The sequence below is a fragment of the Staurois parvus genome, unplaced genomic scaffold (assembly GCF_062004578.1).
Source record: "Staurois parvus isolate SC_StPar_1 unplaced genomic scaffold, SC_StPar_1.0 ptg000487l, whole genome shotgun sequence".
Lineage (NCBI taxonomy): Eukaryota > Metazoa > Chordata > Amphibia > Anura > Ranidae > Staurois > Staurois parvus.
The window spans coordinates 1,240,000-1,254,250 of NW_028318283.1; the positions used below are offsets into that span (position 1 = coordinate 1,240,000).

A 14,251-nucleotide genomic window follows, 5' to 3' on the forward strand; every position below is an offset into this window, starting at 1 on the left:
ACATCGTAGTCATCTTCTGCCAGAGCAAAGTATGGGGTCTGGGCATGTACAGTACACAGGCTTTAACAGTAATAAAAAGGTAGGTCAATGTTACATTAAACAAACTCAGAATGCAACGCCAACGCATTAGCAAAGGAATTGGGAGATATGCCGCTTGTTTGCACAAGTTTGATAAGTGGGCACCCTTTATATCCATTTCCTTAGTTCTGGCTCTCCAGCATTTGTAACTGAACAGGTGTGTAAGTTTGTGTTGAACAGTACATGTTCCTTCAACAACAAAAAAAAAAAAAGAAAAAGAAGACTCACCGCGTTCACCCCAATTGATTAGACTCCTGGAAGCCAAATCTAATCGGTGTAGGATAGCAGCTGGAACTCGGTCAGGGACTGTACAAAAAAAAAAACCTTTACTGAAGATAGGGGAAAAAAAAAAAAATTCTATATTTAATAACAGCGCTTTGCGTTTCAACTGCACGAGGCCTTAATCATAGCAACATATTATGACAAAGGCCCTTTACAGCTGAAACGCGTTATTTTGCACAGTCCTTGACCGTGTGCTGGCCGCTATCATACATGTTCCATCTAAGCATTTCAGCGACAACCATGAGCCACAGAACTCCAGGCAAACAGCTAAATACACCATTAAAAATACATACAATTTACCCATTTGCCAACATACGTTGATTTTGACATCCCACCCAGATGCCAGAGTGACTCCATTATTTACTAAAAGGCAACTACATGTCATGGCAAAGGACAAGCAGCCATGTTACTATTTATCCAACCTGCTGGTGATCCCCTTTACTCTGGGGCAATCAGGAGAGGCCTGATTCCTGACCAAGAACCGATCCTTTTTGGAGGGATAGGCCCTTTGGGAGAAATTATGATGTAGTTTAGCTGTACATTTATGAAGGATACATTTGTGACCAAGTCTGAGATCAGTGCCATATATCCATCTATCTCAGTGTAAAGTGTATCCTATCACACCTATGATCTATAGCAGTGATCTCCAAACTGGCCATTTGCTGACACTGATTTGATGAGACACTATTCCACCAACTGACTCCATCAATGGGACACTATTCCTCCTGTTAAAAGCAAAGATGTGATGCCAAGGAATCTTCTACTCCCGCTGGTCAAAATCTGGCCTCCCTTAAAGCTTGGAGGACAGTAAACTTGCCCTTTGCCAAGAATGTTTAGAGACCCCTGGGCTATGGCAGTGGTCTCCAAACTAAGGCCTGCAAGCCAGATGTGGCCCTTTGCTTGCTATTATTCAGCCCTTGAGGCTTCATTGCTCCCACTGCCGACGACAGGGCTCCATTCCTCCCACCGCCACCAATGAATGGTCTCCATACCTCCCACTGATGCCATCTATGGGGCACTATTCCTCCCACTAAAACCCAAATGGAGCATTTTTTAATCCCACTGACTCTGGGGCGTTTCCTACTTACACTGGCCACAGTGTGGCACCCCTTCTAAAGTAAACTGGCCCTTTGTTTAGAGAGTATGGAGACCCCTGGTGCATTGGAATGTGAAGGACCCAGTTAAGCAGGTAATAAACTGCATGCATTTGGGGTTTATTTTCTGCTCATTCCTTTTATTTACTTTAAATTTCTAAGGACTACATTTCCCATGGTACCTTGCTGTCTGAGGGCAGTGATTCCTGCACCGACTCCACCTTCTCTCAGTACCTCTAATTCAGAAGGAAAGCCCTGTGAAATGTGTGACACCACCATGCCTACTCACTGACCAATCACAGAGAGCTTCTGGTCTCTAGTAATGATCAGGAGCATGCCCCGTTGGTTCCCGATCATGTGACCACCATGGCAGCCAATCACAATTGTCATGTGATCCGTTCTGCCCGAAATCTGGTGGTTGTAGAGATGAAGAACTGGTCTTCCACCTCTGGAAGATGCAAATATGAACATATAGTGGGAATTAAAAGAAAACCATGAATTTGTTCCCAGGTGTCCAATCATAATTTCAAGACAATATCCCCAACACGGATTTTCCTGAAAATGACTGGAGAGTGAGTAGGTACTGGAGCAACCACCAGCTGGAGACCAGAAGGCCTTCAAGACAAGAAATAGGTCACCAGCGCACCAAGGAACTCATAGAATGGTCCACCACTTTATTGGTTGATCACATCGCAAGATATTGACATTTCAGTGCCTCAATAGGATGCCTTCATCAGGCAAAGGACACATGCTGCTGAAGGGGTCCTGCATGGATCCAGAACATCACTATCTTCTGCTGTGATCAAAGCGTTGGACATTTCTATGGAGTTCCTTGGAGTGCTGGTGACCTATTTCTTGTCTTGAAGGCCTTCCGGTCTCCGGCTGGTGGTTGCTCCAGTACCCACTTACTCTTCAGCCATTTTCACGAACTGAGTTGGGGATATGGTCTTGAATTTATGATTGGACACTTGGGAACAGACTAATGGCCAGAGTAGAATTAAGGGGATTCTCTGCGATACCAATAAATCTGTCTAAATTATGTGCATATTTCCTAGATTGTAAACTCGAAAGAGCAGGGCCCTCAATCCCCTCATGTTTTGCATTGTATTGGTATTGTTCTGTCGCATGTTCTGTCCCCCTTTGTAATGTACAGCGCTGAGTGAACCATTGGCGCTTTATAAATACTGTATAATAATAATAATAATATTTTGGATAATCTGAATTGCACAACAAGAAAGTGACTCAATTAACTGAGCAGGTATGGAAGTTTCTTTAGTAAGTAAATCCAAGTTCCTCCCAAGGTTGCCAACTGACACATTAATAAGTGTCTGCACACAAAGAGACAGGTATGCCTAGGTATTCAGCCTCCAATTCTCTGTACAGGAGAGCTCAGACTGGGAGCCGGTCAGGTTTGTCGCATCCAAGTGTGGTGAGACAAGGGCATGACGAAAGGAGGAGATAGTGGAGTGAATTGATGGGTGAAGTGCTGCCGATTCACCGTCCTGTTACAGAATGGGGGCGGGGAGGTGACCTAGATTTTTTTGCTTGGGTCACATGCCTGGCTGTACGGTCTGACAATGCTGTGTTAAAAAAATATATTATATATATATATATATATATCACTGAATGGACACAAATAAAAAGTCCTGGATTCTTTCTTGGATACACAGAATATAACATTTATAGGTAAAGTTGATCCAGGGAATATCCGATTGCCTCTTGGGGATCAGGAAGGAGTTTTTTCCCCCTTCAGGAGCAAATTGCTTCATGCTTTGCTGGGTTTTTTGCCTTCCTCTGGATCAACTGTGTGTACAGGATTATAACTTTTTTTTTTTTTTTAAATGGTTGAACTGGATGAACTTTTGTCTTTTCTCAGCCAGACTAACTGTGTAACAAACAAAAAAGTAAAAAAAAAATTAAAAAACCACCCAAAAACCTCCATATTTGTACTTCAGCTGTTTGCCTGGAGTTAAAGCAAAACTTTAACAGTTTGCCTCACCTCTACGGGCACCACCATTACGGTTCTTGCGCAGATGTGCCCTTAGGCTCTGCGTGGAGACCGGAACATTTTTGGACCTCCCTACGAGCAGTCTTAGCGTGTGCGTGGGAAAGCACATGTGCAGTTGCCTGGTGAAACCAGCAAATGCATAGAGGGGCTGCAGGGCTCTCCCAAGACCTGAGCCCTGCTGAACATTTGCGCATGCACAGGAAAAACTTCTTACCTAGGTGAGAAAGGTGAAATTATTATTTTATTTTTTTTTTAAATAAATTAATTGGCGGGAGGGGAAGAGGCAGGGCAAAACATGACGACGTAGGATGAAGTTCCCCTTTAAGAGTAGTCCAGAGGATTTTCAGTTCTGGTCAGCCAGCTTTGTGATCCACAGTGAATGATCTCACCCAGTTTTTATTTCCCGATTCAGCTGTACAACCTCTTCAGTCACCTGGCTGATCACTGCACACAAGTGTTTCTCCAATGAACAGTCTAGAAGAGGAGAGGTGACACCAGAAACTGTACAGCTGAACCAGGAAATAGTGGTGTCACCTTTCTAAAGATGGACAAATCACAAGGATGGCTGAACAGAATTACAAATCCTTTAAAATCCTATAGGTCAAGTGGTTTGCTTGTCAAACTACATAGTAAGGAGCTGACTTTACTTTCAGTGTTTACAGATGAAACAGAAAAGTTTTTATTGATGGTGTCCCTGATAGGAAAGACACCTCTCACTTCCTGTGTAGTCATCAGAACAGGAAATGAGATAAAATGGAATGCAATGGAGTGACTTTTACTGCCCAACATAAACAAGCCTGTTCAACACTAAATTCACTTTTCAGCATTTGGACTGCAGTAAAGTGAATTCTGATTGGCTGCTGTTGCATTTAGCGCTTTGCCGATAGCGCCATTTACTGAATTAATCCAAAAAAGCAATACTGCGACCCATCACTGACTATCGCCAGTCTGCTAGCCGGTGCACAACTAATTATCCCTACAGATCCGATACAATCTCGCAGCCAATCAGCAAACGGAGTGTGGACTGGCTTGCACAGATGGAGATGGTTGGCCATCAACTAGACGTAAAGCTCTTAAATCAAGAATACAGTATATAAAAAAAAACAAAAAGTGTGTATATATATATATATATATATATATATATATATATTTTTTTTTTTTTTTATTCTATCATTTACATTTTTATTATTAACAATAATAATAATAATAATAATAATAATAATAAATCATTCCTCTCTCTCGTGACAGGTGCTCTTTGAAACCATTTAATCCCAGTAAATACTAAAGTTGACCTGGATCCAAATACTACGTCTCATATATGGGACTATTTTTATTTTCCCTTTTTTTTTTTTTGTTTTCCTGTTTTGTGCTCGGATTATGCCAATGCAATGCCAGTGTTTGAAGGGTTAAATAAGTGAATTAAAGTCATTCACGTGTGCGGTTCCTGTAACAGAAGTCAATTAACCCTCTGAAACCCAAACAGCGGCATTCATGCTTAGGTGTGCAGAGTGTCAGGTGTCACCGGACTGGGGCCCCTACACATCACAGGAGAGGAGGGGGCTCTGTGTGCTCATCAGGGCCCCAGGAAAGGAAAGGGACACAGTGGTGGGAGTTATGGAGAGGTTACAGGTCACTTGCTGCCGGGAAAATGATAAAAAAAATATATACAGTCATGGCCGAAATTGTTGGCACCCTTGATATTTTTCCTGAAAATCAAGTATTTCACACAAAAAAGGTATTGCATTAACACATGTTTTGCTATACACATGTTTATTCCCTTTGTATGTATTGGAACAAATATAAAACAGAGGCAGAAAAGCAAATATGACATAATGTCACACAAAACCCCAAAAATGGGCTGGACAAAAGTATTGGCACCCTTAACTTAATATTTGGTTGCACACCCTTTGGAAAACATAACTGAAATCAGTCGCTTCCTATAACCATCAATAAGCTTCTGACACCTCTCACCCAGAATTTTGGACCACTCTTCCTTTGCAAACAGCTCCAGGTCTCTCTTATTGGAAGGACACCTTTTCCCAACAGCAATTTTAAGATCTCTCCACAGGTGTTCAATGGGATTTAGATCTGGGCTCATTGCTGGCCACTTCAGAACTCTCCAGCGCTTCTTTGCCATCCATTTCTGAGTGCTTTTTGACGTATGTTTGGGGTCATTGTCCTGCTGGAAGACCCAGGATCTTGGACGCAAACCCAGCTTTCTGACACTGGGCCCTACAGTGCGACCCAAAATCCTTTGGTAATCCTCAGATTTCATGATGCCTTGCACACAGTCAAGGCACCCAGTGCCAGAGGCAGCAAAACAACCCCAAAACATCATTGAACCTCCACCATATTTTACCGTAGGTACTGTGTTTTGTTCTTTGTAGGCCTCATTCCGTTTTCGGTAAACAGTAGAATGATGTGCTTTACCGAAAAGCTCTATCTTGGTCTCATCTGTCCACAAGACGTTTTCCCAGAAGGCTTTTGGCTTACTCAAGTACATTTTGGCAAACTGTAGTCTTGCTTTTTTATGTCTCTGTGTCAGCAGTGGGGTCCTCCTGGGTCTCCTGCCATAGCGTTTCATTTCATTTAAATGTCGACGGATAGTTCGCGCTGACACTGATGCTCCCTGAGCCTGCAGGACAGCTTGAATGTCTTTGGAACATGTTTGGGGCTGCTTATCCACCATCCGGACTATTCTGCGTTGCAATCTTTCATCAATTTTCCTCATCCGTCCACGACCAGGGAGATTAGCTACAGTGCCATGGGTTGCAAACTTCTTGATAATGTTGCGCACTGTGGACAAAGGCAAATCTAGTTCTCTGGAGATGGACTTGTAACCTTGAGATTGTTGATATTTTGCCACAATTTTGGTTCTCAGGTCCTCAGACAGTTCTCGTCTCCTCTTTCTGTTGTCCATGCTTAGTGTGGCACAGACAGACACACAATGCAAAGGTTAAGTGAACGTCTCTCCTTTTTATCTGCTTTCAGGTGTGATTTCTATATTGCCCACACCTGTTACTTGCCCCAGGTGAGTTTACAGGAGCATCACATGCTTGTAACATTCTTATTTATCCGCAGTTGTGAAAGGGTGCCAATACTTTTGTCCAGCCCATTTTTGGAGGTTTGTGTGACATTATGTCGAATTTGCTTTCTTTCCTCCCTTTTTTTGTTTTATCCCAATACACACAAAGGGAATAAACATGTGTATAGCAAAACATGTGTTAATGCAATACGTTTCGTGAGAAATACATGATTTCCTGGAGAAATATCAAGGGTGCCAACAATTTCGGCCATGACTGTATATATAATTTTTTTTTGTTTATATTACCGACACACACACACACACACACACACACACACACACACACACACACAGAGCCAATTGTTGCCATGGCAACCACCTGTCAAGGAGTAGGCAGTGGTTGCTATGGGTGACAGCAGCCCGTTCCTATTCCAGCATGTTTCTTCACACCTAAACAGAATGGATGGGAGGCGGGTGGACAGGTCTGTATGCTGCCGCCATACTGCGGACACAGGTGGTCTCTGCGGGACAAAAACTGTTAAGGACAACTAGTCTGCCATGACGCTACTAAAAAACGGTTAATACGGAGCCTTATGACAGGGCTGCCGGCCAATGGCAACGCTTCCTGATGCGATTTTGAGTCAAAGGTCAAAAGGTCACCCTGAAGACCGCAGCGTACAATCCCTTTTGGCGCAGATATCACGTCAGGCACTAAAGCCAAGAGTGTCCAGAAGGAAAAACTAAGTATGGCGTCCGGCTTTTCCTCTTCACCTATCAGAGTGCAACACAAAGATCCAAACAATCCTTCATTTATAGATCAGCTCCTAACTAGTGCAACTTTGGGGCCCCTACACACGGAGGGTTGTTTAATGAGGGCAGAAGCCCACGGCAACCCTATCTCAAGAAGGGAGAAATATTGGCATCAGACAATGGCAACCAGGGTGCTCCCAGCGGTGGCCCACGGCAACCAGGGTGCCCTGCACAGCAGCCATATCTCAAGTCAACAGAAGGGAGAAATTTTAGCAGCGGCCCACAGCAACCAGGGTGCCCCCAGCTGTAGCCCTAGGCAACCATATCTCAAGTCAAGAGAATGGAGAAATATTGGTAGCAGCCCCTGGCAACCAGGGTACCCATGGAAACTAGGATGCCACTGGCAACCAGGATGCCACCAGCTTTAGCCCACAGCAACCAGAATGCCCCCACACAGCAACCATATCTCAAGTCAAGAGAAGGGAGAAATATTGGCGGCAAACAAAGGAAAGCAGGGTGCCCCCAGCGGTGGCCCATGGCAACCAGGGTGCCCTGCACAGCAGCCATATCTCATGTTAAGAGAAGGGAGAAATATTGGTGGCGGCCCCTGGCAACCAAGGTGCCCCCGACTGCAGTCCCTGCAACCATATCTCAAGTCAAGAGAAGGGAGAAATATTGGCGGCAGACAATGGAAATCAGGGTGCCCACAGCAGTGGCCCACAGCAACCAGGGTGCCCTGCACAGCAGCCATATCCAAAGTCAAGAGAAGGGAGAAATATTGTAGGTGGCCCCTGGCAACCAGGGTACCCTGCAAATCAACCATATTTCAAGGCATGAAAAGGGAAATATATCAGCGGCAGCCCCTGGCAACCAGGATGCCACCAGCTGCAGCCCACAGCAACCATATCTCAAATCAAGAGAAGGGAGAAATATTGGTGGCAGACAATGGCAACCAGGTGCCTGCAGCAGTGGCCCATGGCAACCAGGGTGCCCTACACAGCAGCCATATCTCAAGTCAAGAGAATGGAGAAATTTTGGTAGCGGACCCCAGAAATCAGGGTGCACCCAGCTGCGGACCCCCGCAACCATATCACAAGTCAAGAGAAGGGAGAAATATTGGAGGCGGCCCCTGGCAACCAGGGTACCCTGCAAACCAACCATATTGCAAATCATGAGCTGGAAAAATATATTGGTGGCAGACCAGCCCATGGCCACTAGGATGCTCCTAGCAACCAGAACGCCACCAGCTGCAGCCCACGGCAACCAGAGTGCCCCCACACAGCAACCATATCTCAAATCAAGAGAAGGGAGAAATATTGGTGGCAGACAATGGCAACCAGGGTGCCCCCAGCGGTGGCCCACGGCAACCAGGGTGCCCTGCACAGCAGTCACATATCTCAAGGTAAAGAGACTGGAGAAATACATTTTGGCAGCAGCCCCTGGCAACCAGGGTGCCCCCGGCTGTGGTTCCCAGTAACCATATCTCAAGTCAAGAGAAGGGATAAAAATTGGTGGCGGCCCCTGGCAACCAGGGTGCCCTGCACAGCAGCCATATCCCAAGTCAAGAGAAGGGAAAAATATTGGTGGTGGCCCCTGGCAACCAGGGTGCCCTGCACAGCAGCCATATCCCAAGAGCAGGGAGAAATATTGGTGGTGGCCCCCGGCAACCAGGGTGCCCTGCACAGCAACCATATTTCAAGTCATGAGAAGGGAAATATATTGGCGGCAGCCCCTGGCAACCAGGGTGCCCATGGCAACCAGGAAGCCACCAGCTGCAGCCCATGGCAACCAGAGTGCCCCCACACAGCAACCATATCTCAAATCAAGAGAAGGGAGAAATATTAATGGCAGACAATGGCAACCAGGGTGTCCCCAGCGGTGGCCCACGGCAACCAGGGTGCCCTGCACAGCAGTCACATATCTCAAGGTAAAGAGACTGGAGAAATACATTTTGGCAGCAGCCCCTGGCAACCAGGGTGCCCCCGGCTGTGGTTCCCAGTAACCATATCTCAAGTCAAGAGAAGGGATAAAAATTGGTGGCTCCCGGCAACCAGGGTGCCCTGCACAGCAGCCATATCCCAAGTCATGAGAAGGGAAATATATTGGCGGCATCCCCTGGCAACCAGGGTGCCCATGGCAACTAGGAAGCCCATGGCAACTAGGAAGCCCATGGCAACTAGGAAGCCCATGGCAACCAGAGTGCCCCCACACAGCAACCATATCTCAAATCAAGAGAAGGGAGAAATATTGGTGGCAGACAATGGCAACCAGGGTGCCCTGCACGGCAGCCATATCTCAAAGTAAGAGAATGGAGAAATACATTTTGGCAGCATCCACCGGCAACCATATCTCAGGTCAGGAGAAGGGATAAAAATTGGTGGCGGCCGCTGGCAACCAGGGTGCCACCAGCTGCAGCCCACGGCAACCAGTGTGCCCCCACACAGCAACCATATCTCAAATCAAGAGAAGGGAGGGATATTTAGGGAGGATTTAGAACATCGATCGGTCGCAGGACATCCACAGACAAATGTTATTTCTTCATTTTGGGGTGGGTGTAGGGGGATTCCCCCCAGTGGGGACACAGATAGGACTGATAACCCAACAGAGGTTGTAACCCATTCCCACTAGAAACTTAAAAATAAAACCTGACTGCAGTTTTGCTCCACAGGGGAGGTCGTCAATATTGGGGAAGAATAATAAAGGATTAGATCCCAGCCAGCGATTGGACACGGGCCCCCCTCCCCGATTCACAGACTGCTGAGATCCCGGCATGGTCCCAGCTGACCTCTGACACACATAATGCAGTTGGAGGGGATGGGATTTGGGGGGGTGAAGTAACCTGGCAGCTGATGGCAGGGGGTCTTTAACAGGCGCTGACATTGATCCAGGGGAGGGGAGACAGTGGCTGCTGATGCCGGTGACAAGGCCTGATCTGTCCTGGAAGCCTGTCTGCATTCATCAGGGGGAGGGGGGGGGTTGAGTGCTGCAAGCTGCGGCTGTGGCTGCGCTGCGTCTCTGCCCGCTGCATGGTGGTGACAGACCGCACTCCCATCCTCCCGGAGTATCACATGCACACTGCATAGACCATGACAGACAAGGATGGGGGGATGGGGGGGTCTGCAGTATGACAGGTAGGGGACATGTTCAACTCATCATTTGTTTTTCAACAAAAACATATGCAGCAACATAGAGAGACATATATGATAAGAACCAATCAGAGGGCACCTTTCATAGGGATCGATGGAAGGTGGAATCCGATTGGCTGCAATGGGTTACAGGACTGCTGATCAGATGCGGTAAAAAGGGAGGGGGGGGGGGAGGGGGCAAGTTATGGGGGACCCCTACAGGTGAGCAGAAGAAGCAAATATGGAGGAAATAGAGGAGAATTCTGTGTAGAGGAGAGGGGAGTATAATGTGTGGAATGACACCATGTGGTGCATGGTGTCAGGGACATAAGTGGGGCACATATCACCTACCGAACACCTGACAACAGATATCATCGGGGCACAGAGCAAGCAGACGATCAATGAGGAGTCATAGAAAGATACAGGAAACTGGGGGTAAGGGATGGGGGGGGGGGAATCTCATAGGGGTAAGGGGGGTACAGAGGGACAGAGTTAATAGGGGTACACACAGGGATAGAAGTAATGGGGTACAGATAGGGATATAAAGGGGACAAAAAGTCAGGTGGTGCACACTGGGCTGTTGAAGGGACAGACGTAATGAGGTACACACAAGGACATAGAGGGGACAAAGGTAATGGGGTACACAGGGGGACAGGCATCATGGGGTACACATGGGGACATAAAGGGGACCGGCGTCATGGGGTACACAAAGGGAAGAAAATGGGGTACCCATGGAGAGTATAGAGGGACAGACATAATTGGGGTACACATAGGGGGTTAACAGGGAACAGAAGTAATGGGGTACACATGGGTGATATAGAAGGTAACAGGGTTGCACATAGGGGGTTAACAGAGAACAGGCATAATGGGGTACACACAGGAACATATAGGGTACAAAAAAGATTGGGAGTACATATATGGACATAGAGGGAACAGAAGTAATGGGGTGCACATACAGAATATTGAGGGGACAATAAATGGGGGACACACAGGGATCTAGGAGGACAGAAGTAATGGGGTATCAGAACAGAGCCAGGATCAGGCAGTCAGGGGTACAGGAGATTGGGGAGAGTCAAGGATGAGTAGGCAGAGTGGGGGAGCCATGCAGGAATTCGGGGTCACTGCTGAATCCGGAGGATCTGGACCATAAAATGAGCCGAATGAAATATAGAGATATCAGCTCTGTGACTCTGCAGTGCTGGGGACACAGGATAGAAAGAATACACAGGGGTCACTACACAGAGAGGAGCAATAGAGAGGTACATGGGGGGGATGGATGGGAACAAAGCACAGGAATGAGGAAGGGGGGTCATAGACGGGGCACAGTACACAGGGATGGAGGGCACAGTACACAGGGACAGTGAGGAGGAGGGGGGAGGGGGGCACAGTACACAGGGACAGTGAGGAGGAGGGGGAAGGGGGGCACAGTACACAGGGACAGTGAGAAGGGGGGGGCACAGTACACAGGGACAGTGAGAAGGGGGGGCACAGTACACAGGGACAGTGAGAAGGGGGGGGCACAGTACGGTATATAGTAATGAGGGGATATAGACAGGGATACAGTAACACGGGGGGGGGGGGGGGGTAAAGAGTAGTGCAGGGTATATAGAGGCTATATTTAGAAAGGTATATAGTAGAAGTATAAAAGGAGAGTATACAAGGAGACCAATCAGTGTGTGACCTTCCATACCAGCTAGGAATATAGAGTATACAGGGGGTATATACAGAGGGGGGTATATATGGAGGATCTGTATACAGAGGGGGGTATATATGGAGGATCTGTATACAGGGGAAGAGGGTATATACAGAGGGGTATATGGAGGAGCTGTATACAGAGATGGTGTATATACAGGAGTATATGTAAGATCTGTATACAGGGGAGTATATAGAGGTGGGGTATATGGAGGATATATACAGAGTAGTATATTGGGGATCTGTATACAGAGGGTGCGTGTGTGTATATATATACACACACACACATACAGAGACGTATACAGAGGGGGGTGTATATAAAGAGGGGAGTGTATATGGAGGACCTGTATACAGAGAAGTATACAGAGGTGGGGTAAATACAGAGGAGTATATAAGATCTGTATACAGGGGAGTATATAGAGGTGGGGTATATGGAAGGTATATACAGAGGAGGATCTGTATACAGAGGGTGTGTATATACAGAGAAGTATACAGAGGGGTGTATATGGAGGATCTGTATACAGGGGAGTATATAGAGGTGGGGTATATGAAGGGTATATACAGAGGAGGATCTGTATACAGAGGGGGGTGTATATGGAGGATCTGTATACAGAGGGGGGTGTATATACAGAGGGGGGTGTATATGGAGGATCTGTATACAGAGAAGTATACAGAGGTGGGGTAAATACAGAGGAGTATATAAGATCTGTATACAGGGGAGTATATAGAGGTGGGGTATATGGAAGGTATATACAGAGGAGGATCTGTATACAGAGGGTGTGTGTATATATACAGAGGGGGTGTATATGGAGGATCTGTATACAGAGGGGGGTGTATATACAGAGAAGTATACAGAGGGGTGTATATGGAGGATCTGTATACAGGGGAGTATATAGAGGTGGGGTATATGGAGGGTATATACAGAGGAGGATCTGTATACAGAGGGGGGTGTATATGGAGGATCTGTATACAGAGAAGTATACAGAGGGGTGTATATGGAGAATTTGTATACAGAGAGGGATGGGAGTCTCACCCTGCATGCTGCTGATGGCGCTGTGCTGCCCAGGGGCCCCGGGCCCCGCTCCGCCTCCGCTGTGTCCGGGGTTGGAAGTCGCCATTGTTATATATGAGATTTCAGATGAAGGCTGCAATGCAGCAACCCCCACTGTGCCGCCCCTCCCACGATCCCCGGCCGTGACGTCCCGGGCCCCGCCTCCCTCCGCTCTGCCTGTCCTCCCACCGGCCCCGGCCGTGACGTCATACGGGTTCCGACTCCGCCCTCAACGGCCCTGAGACAACCTGACCCCGCCCCCTGCCCATCTGCTGTTCCCTGAATGGAGGAAGGAGGGTGAGGTCAACAGGCTCCGCCCTATTACACCACCGCCCAGTAGTGACTGTGACGTCTCTGTGCCCCGTCCCCCATAGCGCCGCGCCCCCTGCGTCCCTGTTCCGGATGCGCTCTCCGCCCCTTCCCGCTTCAGCTGCTGCAGAACCTCCTGTCAGTCACATGTTGGGGGAGTGGCAACGGCTGCTGCAGGCCCGCCTATACCTCAGCTGTCAATCATAGCTTCCACAGCTGCTGCAGAACATCTTCCATCCATAGACCACAGCTGCTGCGGAACCTCTTCCATCCATAGACCACAGCTGCTGCGGAACCTCTTCCATCCAAAGACCACAGCTGCTGCGGAGCCTCTTCCATCCATAGACCACAGCTGCTGCAGAACTTCCATCCATAGACCACAGCTGCTGCAGAACTTCCATCCATAGACCACAGCTGCTGCAGAACTTCCATCCATAGACCACAGCTGCTGCAGAACATCTTCCATCCATAGACCACAGCTGCTGCAGAACATCTTCCATCCATAGACCACAGCTGCTGCGGAACATCTTCCATCCATAGACCACAGCTGCTGCGGAACCTCTTCCATCCATAGACCACAGCTGCTGCGGAACCTCTTCCATCCAAAGACCACAGCTGCTGCGGAGCCTCTTCCATCCTCAGACCACAGCTGCTGCGGAACCTCTTCCATCCATAGACCACAGCTGCTGCAGAACTTCCATCCATAGACCACAGCTGCTGCAGAACTTCCATCCATAGACCACAGCTGCTGCAGAACATCTTCCATCCTCAGACCACAGCTGCTGCAGAGCCTCTTCCATCCTCAGACCACAGCTGCTGCGGAACCTCTTCCGTCCA

General features: G+C 47.7%; 1 protein-coding gene across 4 annotated transcripts in view; it reads right to left on the bottom strand.

Annotated features, from left to right (window-relative positions):
* Positions 1-13,246, bottom strand: part of MAP2K4 (mitogen-activated protein kinase kinase 4) — a 69,967-nt gene extending 56,721 nt beyond the window's left edge. For 2 of the 4 annotated variants that reach the window (XM_089689595.1, XM_089689594.1), the window contains exons 1-2: positions 13,088-13,246; positions 307-384 (exon numbers count right to left, since the gene is read on the bottom strand). In XM_089689595.1, the coding sequence (XP_089545721.1) occupies positions 307-384; positions 13,088-13,172 (163 nt within the window). In that variant the 5' untranslated portion in view covers positions 13,173-13,246. The remainder of the gene's footprint in view (positions 1-306; positions 385-13,087) is intronic. The other 2 variants (XM_089689596.1, XM_089689597.1) reach the window with 2 other exon arrangements.
* Between the last annotated feature and the right edge of the window lie 1,005 nt (positions 13,247-14,251).